The following is a 16,117-nucleotide window of genomic DNA, read 5'->3' as shown; positions in this document are numbered from 1 at the left end:
ATCTTCCATTTCTCTCCCCAACATTTCAATTGATCTATATCCTGCCGCAGCTTTTGACAACCTTCTTCAGATATCCTAAAATTATCCAGCTATTCACCTACGTAGGCTCAGGACCCAACACTGATCATAGCAGCATTGCTAAAATGTCGGTCTGTATGACAAGCAAGAGCCACTTGCTAGTTTTAACTATTGTTCCACCTTTTTCCAAGATCCCACTTTCAAAATCAAATAGCGCACTATAGCTATTAATAGATTTTGTATTGCAGTGTTTCAATGTAGCTTTATCACAAATTGTTCCTAACATTTCTCTTCCAAATTGCTAATATCAAGAAAACAAAGTCAATTCAAAAATGGAAGAATCTGCAGAACAAGATTCTTGCACGATAGGATAAGTTATATAAGATTGTAAGGGCAAGAAGATTAAAACATAAAATAGCTTTCAGAAATTGCGAAAGTTTGCCTTACATTGTCTTACACTCAAGTGTATAATGAGCTTCACCTGAATCCCACACTTGTACTTCAGCCAACATAACTCAACTCCTCTATTATTTGCTGCAAGATGTCTTTTTTTGTACTTTCATTAGATTTTGCATTTTTCCAAGTTACAAATTTGATTGCATGTTCCTAAGGAATATTCCAGTTGATGCTGTGCCAAATGACATTTGTAGTTGCCCTCTGCATTTCTGTGATGAAGCCAGAAATCACTTGTGTAAAAGGTTTGCAGCAACTTGAAGGAATTTCAATCCACAACAATCCTCACAGGGGATATGCAATGTACAGGCTGGCACATTGTTGCAATGTACAGACATTCATAGCTCTCACCCCTCCACCCACCTGCCAGCTGTGAACTTTGGCTGGTCATAATAAAGGTACAATTCCATAGGAGGAGAGAGGAAAATAATCAGAAAAAAAAATCAGGAGCTGGAGTGTCCAGTTTTTCCCCTCTGAGCCAGAGGGACCTGGATTCAAGTTCCTGTCCAGGATTTGTTGGCCTCCAAAGCAATGAGTCACTAATGCTAGAAGGCCAGTGTGTATCAATGCCAGTTTCCATCCTGTATAAATGATTTGGGCTAGTGGCAGGAAAGGCATCCATTTACAGAACCATAACCAAATTTAAAAATGATGTGAAGGAGCAATCAACTAACACTGCGTTATACTGTCCCATTTAACATGAGAAAAGCTGAAAAGGAATGGGGAAAATTCTGAGAGACTAATCACAGGAATCAAGGATTTTCTGGAATATTGCATAACAAATTACACAAAATTAATGGACAAGTGCTAAAAGCTACAATTTTTCTGTCCAATGTGGCATTTATCTTTTGACTGCAGAAGAACAAAGAACTTGTAAACACCAAACAATTCTTCAACTGTGAAGTATAAGCAGATTAATTGTTCCGCTTTTACGGTTGCTCATAACATCTTCCTCTCAAGCTCATAACACCAATCCTACCCACCCCACTCAGGTAAGAATAATATGTTTGAAGAATTAAAATTGGATGTGTTCACTTCTAAATCCAAGGATATTTGGCTCCCAAACTGCTCATTTTCCCTTTGCTGGTTTCTGACTTTGTTCAAGGTTTCCAATGAAGGCTGACAAAGGGGGAAAACTAATTTGAAAATATGACAGCCCTGTGAGAACACTGGGGCGGTGGTGGTATATTAAAGTAAAGGGCTTATGCAATGTCAAAACCACCACAGGAGCCTGGGGAAACACACACAGAGGAGTGGCCAGATGAAGTCATGGTAAGTTAGATGTTTGAAAAGATGCTCTGGGGATTTGGGAACAGGAGTATAAGAATCCTTGATTGGGGCACTACCTCCATTCACCACAAGCACCGGTCTCACAGGAGGAATCATTTACAGTCACAGGCTCCATTACCACTTCTCCTGGGATGACTAATTTCAAATATTAAAATAAAACCTGGCAGTTACAATTGGGCCTGACTTCACTTCCTTCTGAAATCCCAGAGAAAGTATTTTAGTCCTCCTGCATACCGATCTCACTCAATATCTTCCCACTAAACAGAGGCAATGGCAAGAAGAAATTAAATAAGCATCACATTTCAACAAAGCCTCCCACAGTTTCATATGAGGTAGTTTGCAGCTTTCTCCATATCTGTTGGCCTCTATAAATGAGAATTCTACCGATGATGACTCATGATATAAAAGGTAGGCAACAGTTCTCTTCAAACAGCAAACACTAAATAAATTCAGCAGAATTTCAACACTTCTCTCTCCCAAAAGAACTCATTTACATTTCTAGCTCCATGAGTCATAGGAAGTAAGTTAACAACACACAGTGGTGAGAGCTATGCTTTTGCAGCATTTGGTTGAATAACACTGAAAAAATTCTGAGCCAGTCAGAAGCAAATCCCCAACAAAGGTGCAAAATTTAAGAGGAAAGTACTAATGTTAAGTTTGGCACAGTGGTATATCAGCTTGATTTTAAATTATCAAGATGTAACAGTCTAACAGCTGAGAGTGTGTGGAAATTGCAGGACTGAGGGGGTGCAGGAGGCAAATCTCATGTCTAATGTGTAAAGTATGCTAATCAGAGATATTTCCTCTCTCACACAATGATAATAAAACTTCAATCCCTGCGTAGTTGTTTGCAACAGGATGCACTGTTAAAATATGGTGTGCAATTTCATTCATTTAAAAAAATGTATGAACTATATATACATGTATTAGAAACAAATCAGACACACATTCAAAGTTATTTTAGTATACCTTACTAATACATCAAACTTAAGTCAACGGTACTTCTGCATTAGCTAATTAACGCAGTTGAAATACGCCTTACAAATCCTTTTAGTTTACCACGTACTTTGAGCTGTTATGTAGCATTATGAGAGTAAGGATCCAGCTTTCCAAATGGCTGACTTTTCCTTGTCATTTCTAATCTTCCCATGTCTTGCAAGAATTATTCCGCTCTGCTAAAGTTTTCTGGAATCAATTTCTACCAGCAAAGATCCCCTCAGTAACCCATTGTTCTTTTGCCAAAATTCTCATCTCCTCTGTTGTTCTCTTTTCAACAAGAAACCAAATCTCACCAGCATTCTGCTTGGTTACTAACTGAAAAGCAACCATTTCCTGCTCTTTACAGTAGTATATGCATTCTCTTGCTCTCTCTTTCTTTTTCCCATGCTCTCTTGCTGCCAGGATCCCAAAATAAGCTGCCTCTTTTGTGTCATGTGGCAAAATGGTCACTTGCTTTTCATTGGTCACTTGGCTTGGTTTCTTTCCTCATGGCCATCAGACCACAGGCTGAGATAGGGTACTGATGCTGTCACTAGTCTCGTAACTCAGAGTGTCGGGCTAATAATCTAGGTCAATGGGCTCAAATCCCATCATGGCAACTAACACAAGTTGAATTCAATTAATATAACATGAATACAAAAAAGCTAGCCTCAATGATGGTCATCATGACTAGCTTCACTGATTGTTGTTAAAAAAAAACTCATACACTTCTGTAACGGAATGAAATCTGTCATCCTTACCTGGACTGGTCTATAAGTAACTCTACACCCACAGCAAAATATTGTAATGGTCCCCTGAAATAGTCTGGTGAGACCCTTACTCCAAGGGAAAGTGGATGGGCAACATATGCTCGGATTTCAAGAATATTCAATCTCACCTTTTATGAGGTATTTTAAAACACAACCTTCCTGAGAAGTGTCACCTTTATTAAACTTCCACCCAATAAGGAAAGAAAGCATTACATTTTTAATGACGTTTTTTTCCCACAATGCTTTCAAAATACGACAAAGGCATACATTTTAGATACCTTACGAACAAACTTGTGACACACAGCTCAGGGAAAATTCTTGTCCCTTTTACTCATGTTTCACCACTGACCATTCACACTTGGCAACATTGTAAAGCTTCATTCAGAACGATCAGTGACAACCAGGTCAGAAAGCTTGCAAATGTTCTCAATGCCTCAATTCTCTTGCAAACTCTTTCTTTTTCTTTCCCCTCTTTCAATCCATGCAAAAGATTTCAGGGTTTCCAGATCCGCAAAAAGCTCCTTTTTGGTTTGTACAGCATTTTCATGGTCTTTGATGAAAATATTGCAGCATGGTTCTGTATTCGTTGTCTCTCCTTTTAATATCTACCTCAGGATTGTGCACTTTCTCATCCTGAGATAGTGCTTGTGATGGCCTAAAGGTTTTATCATTTGTTTGGCATGGTTAACTTTGTCAAGTGGTCACTGGACTAAGTTGTCAGAGAAGTTACAGCTTCCAATACTCTTATGGATTCAAATCTATATGCATAAGGAAGCAATTATGTCACTGGATGTGGAGCCAATTTCTAACCAAGATTCCCACTCCTGCACCCACACGGAGATGCCTTATGTCAGGAAATTTTCTGTACACTTACGCAAGACTCACATTAAGAACTAGTGAAATTCACACCCAAGCAGCAGTTAGCAGGTTTGAGTAACAGAAAACTTTGGAAGCTCAAATCTACAGCCATCTGGCAGGGAGGTAGACATTTCAGCCCCAGTTTCATCAGGCTACCCACACGTTGGAAATATTATAGTGATGAACAAATGTCACCTCTATTTTTAGTTTTAGAGCTTGCTTGTAAAAAGTAGGTGTTGAATTTTTGTTTAATCATGAGTCACATCACTTCTAATTTTTATGCTTACAGCCTACGGTAAAATCATCCTCCACATTTGTTTTCTGGGGCACTTTATAAGTTTTTATTCCAGTTAATGCACATAAAGAGAACAAAGGTTTTAAATTCTTTGGACAGTGATTTGTGAAGGCAAGCAGGGATTATCAAAACACACCTGACAAAATGTGAAAGAAGCTGATTCAGATAAAGTGTAAAGGATTTACTTTTGGATTTGGCGAAGTAATGAGTACAACTACCATTGCACTATGGAAGACTCATCTGCTACAAAATTTGAAACGTGGGAGAAAGTAGCAGGATGTTACAGAGAACATAGAACATCACAGCACAGTACAGGCCCTTCCGCCCCTGAATTTGCGCCGACCTGTGAAACCAATCCTAAGCCCATCTAACCTACACTATTCCATTTTCATCCACATGTCTATCCAATGACCATTTAAATGACTTTAAAGCTGGTGAGTCTACTCCTGTTGCAGGCAGTGCGTTCCATGCCCCTTCTACTCTTTGAGTAAAGAAACTATGTCTGACATCGATTCCATATCGAAAGGTGAAAACAAGGACTGCAGATGCTGGAAACCAGAGTCTAGATTAGAGTGGTGCTGGAAAAGCACAGCAGGTCAGGCGGCATCCAAGGAGTAGGAAAATCGACATTTTGGGCAAAAGCCCTTCGTCAGGAATGGAGGGCTTTTGTCCAAAACGTCGATTTTCCTGCTCCTCGGATGCTTCCTGACCTCCTGTGCTTTTCCAGCGCAGAATATGTCCTATATCTATCACCCCTCAATTTAAAGCTATGTCCCTCATGCTAGCCATCACCATCCGAGGAAAAAGGCTTTCACTGTCCACCCTATCTAACCTTCTGATTATGTTATATGTCTCAATTAAGTCACTCTCAATCTTCTTCTCTCTAACGAAAACAAACTTAAGTCCCTCAGTCTTTCCTCGTTAGACCTTCCTTCCATATCAGGCAACATCCTAGTAAATCTCCTCTGAACTCTTTCCAATGCTTCCACATCCTTCCTATAATGCGGTGACCAGAACTGTACACAATTCTCCAAGTGTGGCCACACAAGAGTTTTGTACAGCTGCAGTATGACCTCATGGTTCCAAAACACAATCCCTCTACCAATAAAAACTAACACACCATATGCCTTGTTCACAACCCTATCAACCTAGGTGGCAACTTCCAGGGATCTATGTACATGGACACTGAGATCTCTCTGCTCATCTACACTACCAAGAATCTTACCATTACCCTAGTACGCTGCATTCATGTTGCTCCTTCCAAACTGAATCATCTCACATTTTTCAGCAATAAACTCCATTTGTCATCTTTCAGCCGAGCTCTGCAGCTTATCTATGTCCCCCTGTAACCTACAACATCCTTCAGCACTATCCACAACTCCACCAACTTTAGTGTCATCCGCAAATTTACTAACCCATCCTTCTATGCCCTCATCTCGGTTGTTTTTAAAAATGACAAACAGCAGTGGACCCAAAACAGATCCTTGCAGCACACCATTAGTAATTAAACTGCAGGATGAACATTTCCCATCAACCACCACCCTCTGTCTTCTTTGAGCTAGCCAACTTCTGATCCAAATCACTAAATCACCCTCAATCCTATGCCTCTATATTTTGTGCAATAGCCCACCATGGGGAACCTTATCAAACGCCTTACTGAAATCCACATACACCACATAAGCCGTTTTACCCCATACACCTGTTTGTTCACCTTCTCAAAGAACTCAATAAGGTTTGTGAGGCATGAACTACCCCTTCACAAAACTGTGTTGACTATCCCTAATTAATTTATTCCTTCCTAGATGATTATAATTCCTAGCTCTTATAACCTTCTCCAACACTTTACCCATAACCGAAGAAAGGCTCAATAGTCTATAATAGCCAGGGTTGTCTCTAATCCCCTTCTTGAACAAGGGAACAACATTTGCTATCCTCCAGTCTTCTGGCACTATTCCTGTCGATAATGATGACATAGAGATCAAAGCCAAAGTCTAGGAAATCTCCTCCCTGGTTTCCCAGAGAATCCTAGGATAAGTCCCATCCGGCCCAGGGGACTCATGTATTTCCACTGTTATTGACAAATTTTGGTGTCAATGTGCTTTCAACAGTGTACCTTCCCTGCTACAGCAATATATATACATTATCGCCCATAAGATAAGGAACTGGTCATGGATATTGGAGTTCGGATGAATCCAACAAGCAGTTATTATAACTAAATGTTATGTACAGACATTAGGCACCGGAGTGTCTGGATAATATTAAACGAGTGTGCTTTAGTCGAGGAGTATGCTTTCAGTAGTGTGTCATATTTCAACTAATGTGAGGTAAGATGGCGTATGAGATCTTTATTCTCTCAGGTCATGTGCTACAATGTAGTGATGATATTGTAAGCATGATTCTTATGGATAAACTGCCAGGAGACATAACAACAATATTTGCATAATTCTTCTGTTTTTAAATCAAGGGTTAGAATACAAAAGCAGAGATGTACTGCTGAGACTGCATAAGGCTCTGGTCAGGCTGCAAGTGTGGTGCTGGTCAGGTGCATCCAAGGAGCAGGAGAATCATCGTTTCGAGCATAAGCTCTTCATATGCCTGAAACATCGACTCTCCTGCTCTTCAGATGTTGCTTGTGCTGTTTCAGCACCACACGTTTTGAATCTGATCTCCAGTATCTGCAGTGCTCCCATTCTTCTGGTCAGGCTGCATTTGGAATATTGTGAGCAGTCTTCTGCCCTAAATCTGAGGAAGGATATGCTGGCCTTGGCTGGGGTCCAGAGGAGGTTCACAAGGATGATACCAGGAATGAAGGGCTTACAGAGGCTTGAGAGGTCTGGATAAGGTGGACATGGAGTAGATGTTTCCATAAATAGGAGAGACTTGGACCCGAAAGCACAACCTCAGAGTGAAGGGATGACCCTTTAGAACTGAGATGAGGAAGAATTTCTTCAGCCAGAGGGTAGTTAATCTGTGGAACTCATTGGCACAGAGGGCTGTAGAGGCCGAGACATTGAATGTATTGAAGACAGAGATAGATAGGTCCTTGATTGGTAAGGGTTTCAAGGGTTATCGGGCAAAGGCAGGACAATGGGGTTGAGAAACATATCAGCCACGATTGAACAATGGAGAAGACCTGATGGGCTGAATGGCTTAAGTTTGCTCCTATATCTTATGGTCTTATGGTCTAAGACATATTTTATAGACCCTTAAATGGAAGTAACTTTATTCTCTATAACTGAGTTGTTGCAACTTTAACAACAAAAAACGCAACCTTGAGTTCTAACAGAATATTGATATTAGTTGAATTAAACCCAAGCTAACCATTGTTTGGAGTTTATTCTGAGCAAGAGTTTGGGTTCAACTGGAAAGACGTTAATAAAGAGTGATGAAAAGCAGCATGATTTCTTTTTGGCTAAAAGGTAGCTTCAGTTCTGCTTACAATATTTGCTGAGTGTTATATATTATCTGTCTCCATGAAAAAAAATCCAAATGGCTTTAATTTCATTCATTTTCAAATTTTGATTTTTCTGATAACATTTAGAGTTCAGTACATTGGCTTAACTGGAGAAAACTTACAATTGTGGTTGTTTTAGTGAGATGATTAGGCAAATATTTAGTCAGCATGCCCAAATTGTATCTATTGCCTATGGGCCAGGTTGGCAGCAAATTGTTCAATTTGAGGAATTACAACCCAGTTTTAAGTACATGTGGCATCATTATTCATCAGAAACTGCTCTTTTCGATCAGGCAAACCTGAAACAGCTATATACACAAATAGAAAAATATCAGTTGTGTGGTGAATAAACAACAACTTTTGAACAGAAAAATGAGTTTCCTTACTTGTTGTACAATAGTGGTGAGTTCCAGACAGAGTTGAATTACGTTGTTTCTAGTAACAGAATAGTCTGTCACAGCAGCAAATGGAGATCTTAGAAAAAGAAGAGAATAAATCATGATAAATAGTAGCTATAAAAATCTGAAATCCAGGACCACATGTTATCAAGATCTTTCTGTCAAACAGCATAAAAGCCGTCATAACTGTAAATAACCTTTTTTTTATCTTTTAAAATTGCTTAGCCCAATGATTCCTACAAAATGGGAACCTAAATAATTTGAATTTGAATATGAACCAGAACACAATTAAATATTGTAACGAACACAACTGGGCCTAGAAATAATCAATTCATGGAGGACAATTTTTCTAACACTTCAGTTTTAAAGTTCAAAGAGTAAAGTGCAGGTGATGCTTTTACTGTAAAAGTGATTGGAATGGATTTTTTGAATATGTGTTCCCTGATTGGGGCTGTTAACCGAGGCTAATCAGGGAGCCCTGGCTGACAGATATAAACAGATACTGCAGAGATTCCAATCACTCTAGGGAATGGCTCTGAGCTGGTTGGTTAGCAACCACATACTGTAAACGTGTCAATAAAGAGTGACTTGATGAAGGGATACTGGCCTCCGTGGAGATATGTCAGAGGGGAAATTGAGATTTCATATTCCTGTTCCTGTTCAAGGAAAGACCCATCGCCGCAAAAGCATTTTTCACATTTAATTCAATAGGTGCAAGGACTGAAGATATTTTGCCACCTGAACATGTACAAAGAAATAAAACAAATTCCACACATGGCAGCTTGGAGCCTGACACCAATGTGCTCTCACTGAATTACATCAAGCTGGTGGTGCGTAACATTGCAAAGAGAGTCAGAAGCAGAACTTAAATCTATACTGTGCTTTATCACCTGAGCAATATGTCAAAATGCCTCCAATACCATGAGTTACTTTTAAATGCTCAAAGTGCAGTGATGCAGACGAATGTGCCAGCTATTTCTCACACAACAATATTCCACAAGCAGCAGCAAACTGCCATTTGTTGTTTCAGTGGTGGCTGACAAACAGTTGTGCCCGGGTCACCGAGAAAATGCCATCTGCTTCATGTAACACTGCTGCAAGATCTTGAACGCTCACTTGAATCATGGGAGCAGGCAGATGAAGCCTGAGCATAACATTTCATCTGAATGATTACACAATTGACAATGTCACATTCATTCTGCGATGAGATGTCAGTCTAGATTATGTAAATAAGGTTGCAGTTCACATTAACGGCTCAAGAGTAACTGGAGGACCAAGGAAAACAGAAGACACTGCTGAAAGACGAGCAAACCTGTCAGGAGACTTGGCAGACATCATCATTACAGCAGGAGAACAATGTGAGTAAAAACAATAACGATTATAATTATTTTCTCAGGCAGTCCCAAAACTACAGGGCAGTTTAATGCTTATCACAGTACTATATCAGTCAGATAGCTAGTTGGCTTGATTTCGGTGTAATAATAACAGTAAGGTTAACAACAGTTACTGTTATTACGGAGTAAATCTGACAGCAATGTACACGTGCAATTAAATGTGGAACACCAGAGGTTGCATTCAGAAATACACTGCTTCTCCACAGGGTGCGCTATTGCAGTTCTCACTGATCGACTGGCTTGTGAAGCAGGGATTTCGGCTATTTAGCTACCTGACTTCCTCCAAAATGTAGTGAAGATTAGAGCTGATGCATTCAATGAACATAATAAGTGGCTTTTTAAAAAATGGGATATGGGTGCTGCTGGCAAGGCCAATCTCTAATTAGTTTCCCATCTCTAATTAGTCATTTCAGAATCTATAATATTGCAGTAGATCTGGAGTCACATGTAGGCCAGACCAGGCAGACCAGTTAAGGATGGCAGATCTCCTACCCAAAAGGACATTAGTGAAGCAGCTGGGTTTCATGGTCGTCATTGCTGAGACTGGCTTTCGATTCCAGATTTGAAGAATTAAAATTAAATTTCTCCTGCTATCATGGTATCATACCATTGCATTCACCTCAGTCACCAGATTACAAGTCCAATGGCATAACATGACACCACTGTCCTGACACTGCAGGTTATTATTGATCAACAACTGTAGTCATGAAAAATTGATTTCCTTGAAAGTGGAGTCGCAGATAGGTAGGATAGAGAAGAAGACGTTTGGTATGCTTTCCTTTATTGGTCAGAACATTGAGTTTCGGAGTTGTGATAGGAGTCATGCTGCAGCTGCACAGGATATAGGTTAGACCACTTTTGGAATATTGTGTGCAATTCCAGTCTCCCTCCTATAGGAAGGATGTTGTGAAACTTGAAAGGGCTCAGAAAGGATTTACAAGGATGTTGCCAGGTTTGGAGGGTTTGAACTTCAGGAAGAGGCTGAATAGCCTGGGGTTGTTTTCGGAGGCTGAGGGGTGACCTCATTGAGGTTTATAAAATCATGAGGGGCATGGATAGGATAAATAGACAAAGTCTTTTCCCTGGGATAGAGGAGTCCAGAACTAGAGGGCATAGGTTTAGGGTGAAAGGGAAACAATTTAAAAGGGACCTAAGGGGCAATGTTTTCGTGCAGAGGGTGGTGCGTGTATGGAATGAGTTGCCAAAATTACAACATTTAAAAGTCACCTGGATGGGTATATGAATAGGAAGGGTTTAGAGGGATGTAGGCCAAGTGCTGGCAAATGCGACCAGATTAACTTAGGACATCTGCTCAGCATGGACGAGTTGGACTGAAGGGTCTGTTTCCATGCTGTACAGCTCTATGACTCTACGACTTGTGAAGCATTACATTACTACAGTGTTCTATACTTGTTTCTTTCTTTGTTTTTTGTGTCTCTCTCCAAAAATATTTAGCAATCTTCATTTTACTTCATGTGCAATGATTAAGTGCGTAGGAGGACAATCGAGAAGGTAATCGTAGGCTATACATGGTAATGTTGTGTTGTATATGTTTACTACATGCAAAATATGCAGGAAGTCCCAAAAACAGGATGTCAGATGACTAATAAGTCTTAAAATTGCATAATTACCTAGCACAGAATGGGACTGGATGGCTACCTGTGTGACCTGCATACTTTATGGAGCCTATAAGACTTCCAGAGAGGAAAATAACTGCTCTTTTGCATATATGCTTGAAATAACAATCTTTGCTTATTAGAGCCCTACAGGCACAAGAGCGGCCTTTTCGCCGCAACAAAAGTACATTTCTACACATAATGCTGGAGAAACTCAGCAGGTCTGGCAGCATCCGTGGAGAGAGAAACAGAGTTAACATTTCACGTCCACCACAACTTTTCTCTTGGAAGGACAAGAGCAGCAGCTAGCTGGGAACACCACCTTCTGCAAGTTCCCCTCTGTGCCACCCACCGTCTTGACTTGGAAATATATCATCGTTTCTTCATCGTCACTGGGTCAAAAACTCGGATTTCTCTCCCTGACAGTATTGTGGGTCTACCTGCAGGAAATGGACCACTGTGGTTCAAGAAGGCAGCTCACCACCACCTTCTCAAGGGGGAATTAGAGATGGAAAACATTTTGTGGCAGCCACATTCCAAGAGTGAATTAAAAAAAAGAGTTCCTTGCTTTCAGCATCTCAGGTGGTGTGGAGCTAGGCTTCAAATATGGCACCAGTGCAGCAGCAATCACTTGTCGCACTCCTGCTGCACGGTTCCATGAGACAGGCAACGTGGAGCCCAGCTATATTGTAAGTGAGGTGCAAAACTGAAGATTGAGTGAGAAAAGTCTCCGGGAGCTATGGTGGACTAGACAAAGTGTATCTGACTTGGCAAAATACTTCACCTGAAAAACAGGAAAATGTCCGATCGTGGAACTTTATTTAATCTCAGCACGAGTCCCGAGGTCTGCCCGAGTTGAGTGCTGACTGAGATGGTATGGTAAGTAGCCGGGCAAAGGAGCTCTATGGCTTGGAGTGGATGGGACTAGGGAGTGGTGAGCAGGAAGTGAAAGGGTGAGAGAAATGAAGACCGTTTTATCTTCAACTGTTTTTCGTGAAGTTTCAGACAGTTGTCAGAGCACTGAGCCAGGTGGTTCCCTAAACCTGCATTCAAACTGGCAATCTCTGACTTACAGTAAATCCCAGCAAGCTGGAACAGCCCTCCCCCCACCTTCATCACTATTGTCTGCAGGTTCAATAGCAACAATTCAAACCCGGTTGGCCAAGTCATTATCATTCCATATCACTGGTTTAGTTAGAACTTTAGTTGCCATCAGTGGCCAATTGCAAACAATAAATCAGTTAACTAATCTCTCAATTTTGTTGACATGATCTTCTCCTGTCAATATTATTGTGCTTTCACTCTCGATAGAGAAATTAATGCCACTGAAGTTACTGATGGGAGCATTGGTCAAAGTATTACCTGCATTAGCATTCTTTGAAGATTTATCCATGTCAAATGGCTCAATAAAAGCAGCTTAAATAAAACTACTGGCAAATATAGAATAAGGCTGAAAACCATTAACACAACATAAAATAATAAGTGTCTTGTAATTATAGCGCAATTTATGACTTTATAATTAAGTTAAAAATTTTCTCTCAAGCACAGTTAATCACAGGACAGAACCAATTTTACCATATCCACACTGCACTTTATCAACAAAACAGAATTTACTTTTTTTTATTAGATAAACTCATTTTAAGTAACAAATTTGTGTTTTAGCATCAACAGCTTATACAAGTATTATCTATAGATATGCATGCATATTTCTGAAGGGGGCATCTCTAGTTTGTAAAAATTGGCAATAGAGAAAGCTATCTAACAAATAAAGAGCTTGTATTTATATAGCATGTTTCAAGTTTGCACAGCCAAGCCATTAACATTGCGAATAACAATTACCATCTCAATAGGGTTTTGCAGCCAAAAGGTCACTGAGTATTGCTGTTATGGCCAAGGTAATTGATCTGCAAGCCTTCTTTTAGAAGCAAAAAAAATCATCCAAATAATAATGTCTAGGTCTGATACTCTGGGGTGCGTTTTTCCAGTCCCATTGTTGGAAAATAAAATCTGAAAACTCATACACAATAACAACTCTGCATTTTACCAGATGGCTGGGAATTGTCTAATCGCTACCACTAGGTGGTGCAAAGTGTACGCATGCGCCAAGAAGTCAAGTGAAATATTAACCTGACACTTTTATTATGACAGAGTAAGTAGGAGTTCGACAAATGATAACTTCAAATCAAATTCAGCATCTACAGTACTTGGCTGTTGTCTTGACTTGAAATGATCGCGATCTTTTGCATGTTCAGATTGATTCGGAGGTGTGATGGTATTGAGAAGTGTCTTTAGTTTCAGGTTTTATGTCTCCAATTTTTCATTTTTTGGCTGCTTTCTTGCTAAACCTGTCACAATCCTGTTTCACAGCTTAGAAAGAGCTGTGAACACTGAGAATCACTGGCAGGTATGTGGACAGGTGGCCATCGTTGCATGCTCAGTGGATGGTGGCCATCTTTGCTGATCATCATGTCATTCATTGCATTTACTCCAGGTAACATCAAGGCCACCACCCACTCAGCATGGGTCAGTGGCTACCAGTGACTCTTGAAATTCACAGCCTAATCTCAATAAGAATTCAAATTTAACTTGAAATTCACATTTGCTGAATCCCTACTTTCTCTGTTATAATAAAGGCACCTGGCAGGTATTTCACTTGACCTCTTTGCACATGTATTTACATTGCGCCCCCCAGTAGTAATGCTTATACAATTCACAGCTTACCAGATATTGCTGGTTCACTCTCCTTCTGAGTTCTGGACTTAGACTATGGTAACTGCTGCTGGACTTTGAGCTTATACTAGTGTTCTCTGAATATTCATGAAAGTTTGAATTTGTTCATGCTCCTTTCTTTTCTGTCAAAGTCCTGCAAATGTCATATTTCCATTTTTTTATATTCACCTTTTATGTTCTACAATTACAGTGTTTCTAACAGAAAGATGTACAAGAATGATCATCCATAGCATCTGCACCATTGAGATCTATTCGACAGGACAACATATCAATAATAGAATCCCTACAGCATGGAAGCAGGCCATTTGGCCCATTGATTCAGCATCAACCCTCTGAAGAGCATTCCAGATCGACACACATACCCTGTTCCTATAGCCCTGCATTTCCCATGGCTAATCCACAAAACCTACATTTCTAAACACTATGGGCAATTTAGCATGGCCAACTCACCTAACCTGCACATCTTCAGACTGTGAGAGGAAACCAGAGCACCGGGAGGAAACCCATGCAAACACCGGAAGAATGTGCAAACTCCACACAGACAATTACATGAAGGGAAATAACAACCCCCCCCCTCAGAGTTCCTGGCACTGTGTTAACCATCAGTATTTTCAGGTTTAAAAAGTATGCTGACAGAATACAAATCGATGTTGGGTGTAACTGTCTGCTGGAGGTCTTATGGTGGAACAACAGACAGGAAAAACCTAGGTTCAATAAAACTAATTAAGCAACATTAATAAAATCCACTCTGATAAAGCAATTTTAAACAAATTGTTCAGCTGATTATTCATGATTTAAATCACTAAACATTTCAATTATTCCTAATATATATTCCAGATTGATAGTAACAGTGCATTTAGAAATTTTATTTATTGAAACTCAATTTTTAACCTATTTTTATTGAAATTTATCCCCAAGTCAATACATACCAACAAAGCCACTGAATTAAATGTACCGTTTGACCCAAAAGGTCATGTAGAATTTGTAATAGGGATGATTGGAAATTTAATTACCAAGGTAAACAAGAGTTCCATTGATTCGAACCAACTAATAACCTTACACATATTTAGTCTTTCACTCAAGAGTGTACAAATGACTACATTCTGAGAACTACCTGTCCAGCCATGCCAGGAGGCTTTTAGCAGCCCCTATGAGATCCACCACTGACGTCAGGAAATCATTTGGCAATCTTCTTGAAGTCCTTCCATCATAGTGCCCACTCCTCCTCCGGCCGGTTATGAAGTTCTGAAGATTTTTAGCAGAGGCGTTCAGTTTGTGCGATAGCGTTTTGAGGTTCTCAGTTTCAAGTCCATAGTTCTGAAAAAGACGCAAAGGTCAAATAATTCTGTGTAAGTCTGAAAATCCGTGATGGTATTGATTGATCCTTGCAAACACATCTAACAATCATTCATGGTATTGCTTAAGCATTGTCTTCTACTGCAGACCCTCCCACCTTCAAACACAGCATTGCAACCAATATCCAAAACAAGAAGTTAATTGAGAATTTACAAATTGACTTTTCTTGAGCAGGTACTATGTATGAAATATGCTTATAAAGCACAGCCCCAATACATTCTTTCTTGTAACAAGGTGCACTTTTAAGATTTGTTGTTTATTTCTTTAAAAAAAAGTTGTATAAACATAATTTAGACTTCACTGAAGAGAGTCAGCTATTAGCAAAAATGTGCTGAATATCAAAAATCAAAGCAGAAAATGCTGGGAAAACTCAGCAGGTCTGGCAGAAGCAGTGAAGAGAGAAACAGAGATAGCATTCAAGTCTGATAAGCCTCTGATCTGTTACCTGAACTTTGATGACTTCACCAAGAGCTGTTGATGTGGTACAGAGTGTCTTAATTTCTCTGG

The 16,117-nt window shown here is 39.8% G+C and overlaps 1 protein-coding gene across 2 annotated transcripts in view; it reads right to left on the bottom strand.

Annotated features, from left to right (window-relative positions):
* cnksr2a (connector enhancer of kinase suppressor of Ras 2a) overlaps positions 1–16,117 on the bottom strand; it is a 489,515-nt gene that overhangs the window by 346,199 nt on the left and 127,199 nt on the right. For both annotated transcript variants that reach the window (XM_043700616.1, XM_043700617.1), the window contains exons 3-4: positions 15,369–15,571; positions 8,503–8,590 (exon numbers count right to left, since the gene is read on the bottom strand). In XM_043700616.1, the coding sequence (XP_043556551.1) occupies positions 8,503–8,590; positions 15,369–15,571 (291 nt within the window). The remainder of the gene's footprint in view (positions 1–8,502; positions 8,591–15,368; positions 15,572–16,117) is intronic.

This window comes from Chiloscyllium plagiosum, chromosome 12 (genome assembly GCF_004010195.1).
Source record: "Chiloscyllium plagiosum isolate BGI_BamShark_2017 chromosome 12, ASM401019v2, whole genome shotgun sequence".
In the NCBI taxonomy this organism is placed as follows: Eukaryota; Metazoa; Chordata; class Chondrichthyes; order Orectolobiformes; family Hemiscylliidae; genus Chiloscyllium; species Chiloscyllium plagiosum.
Note: the sequence above shows the minus strand (reverse complement) of the source record. Positions and strands in the feature narration are given on the sequence as shown.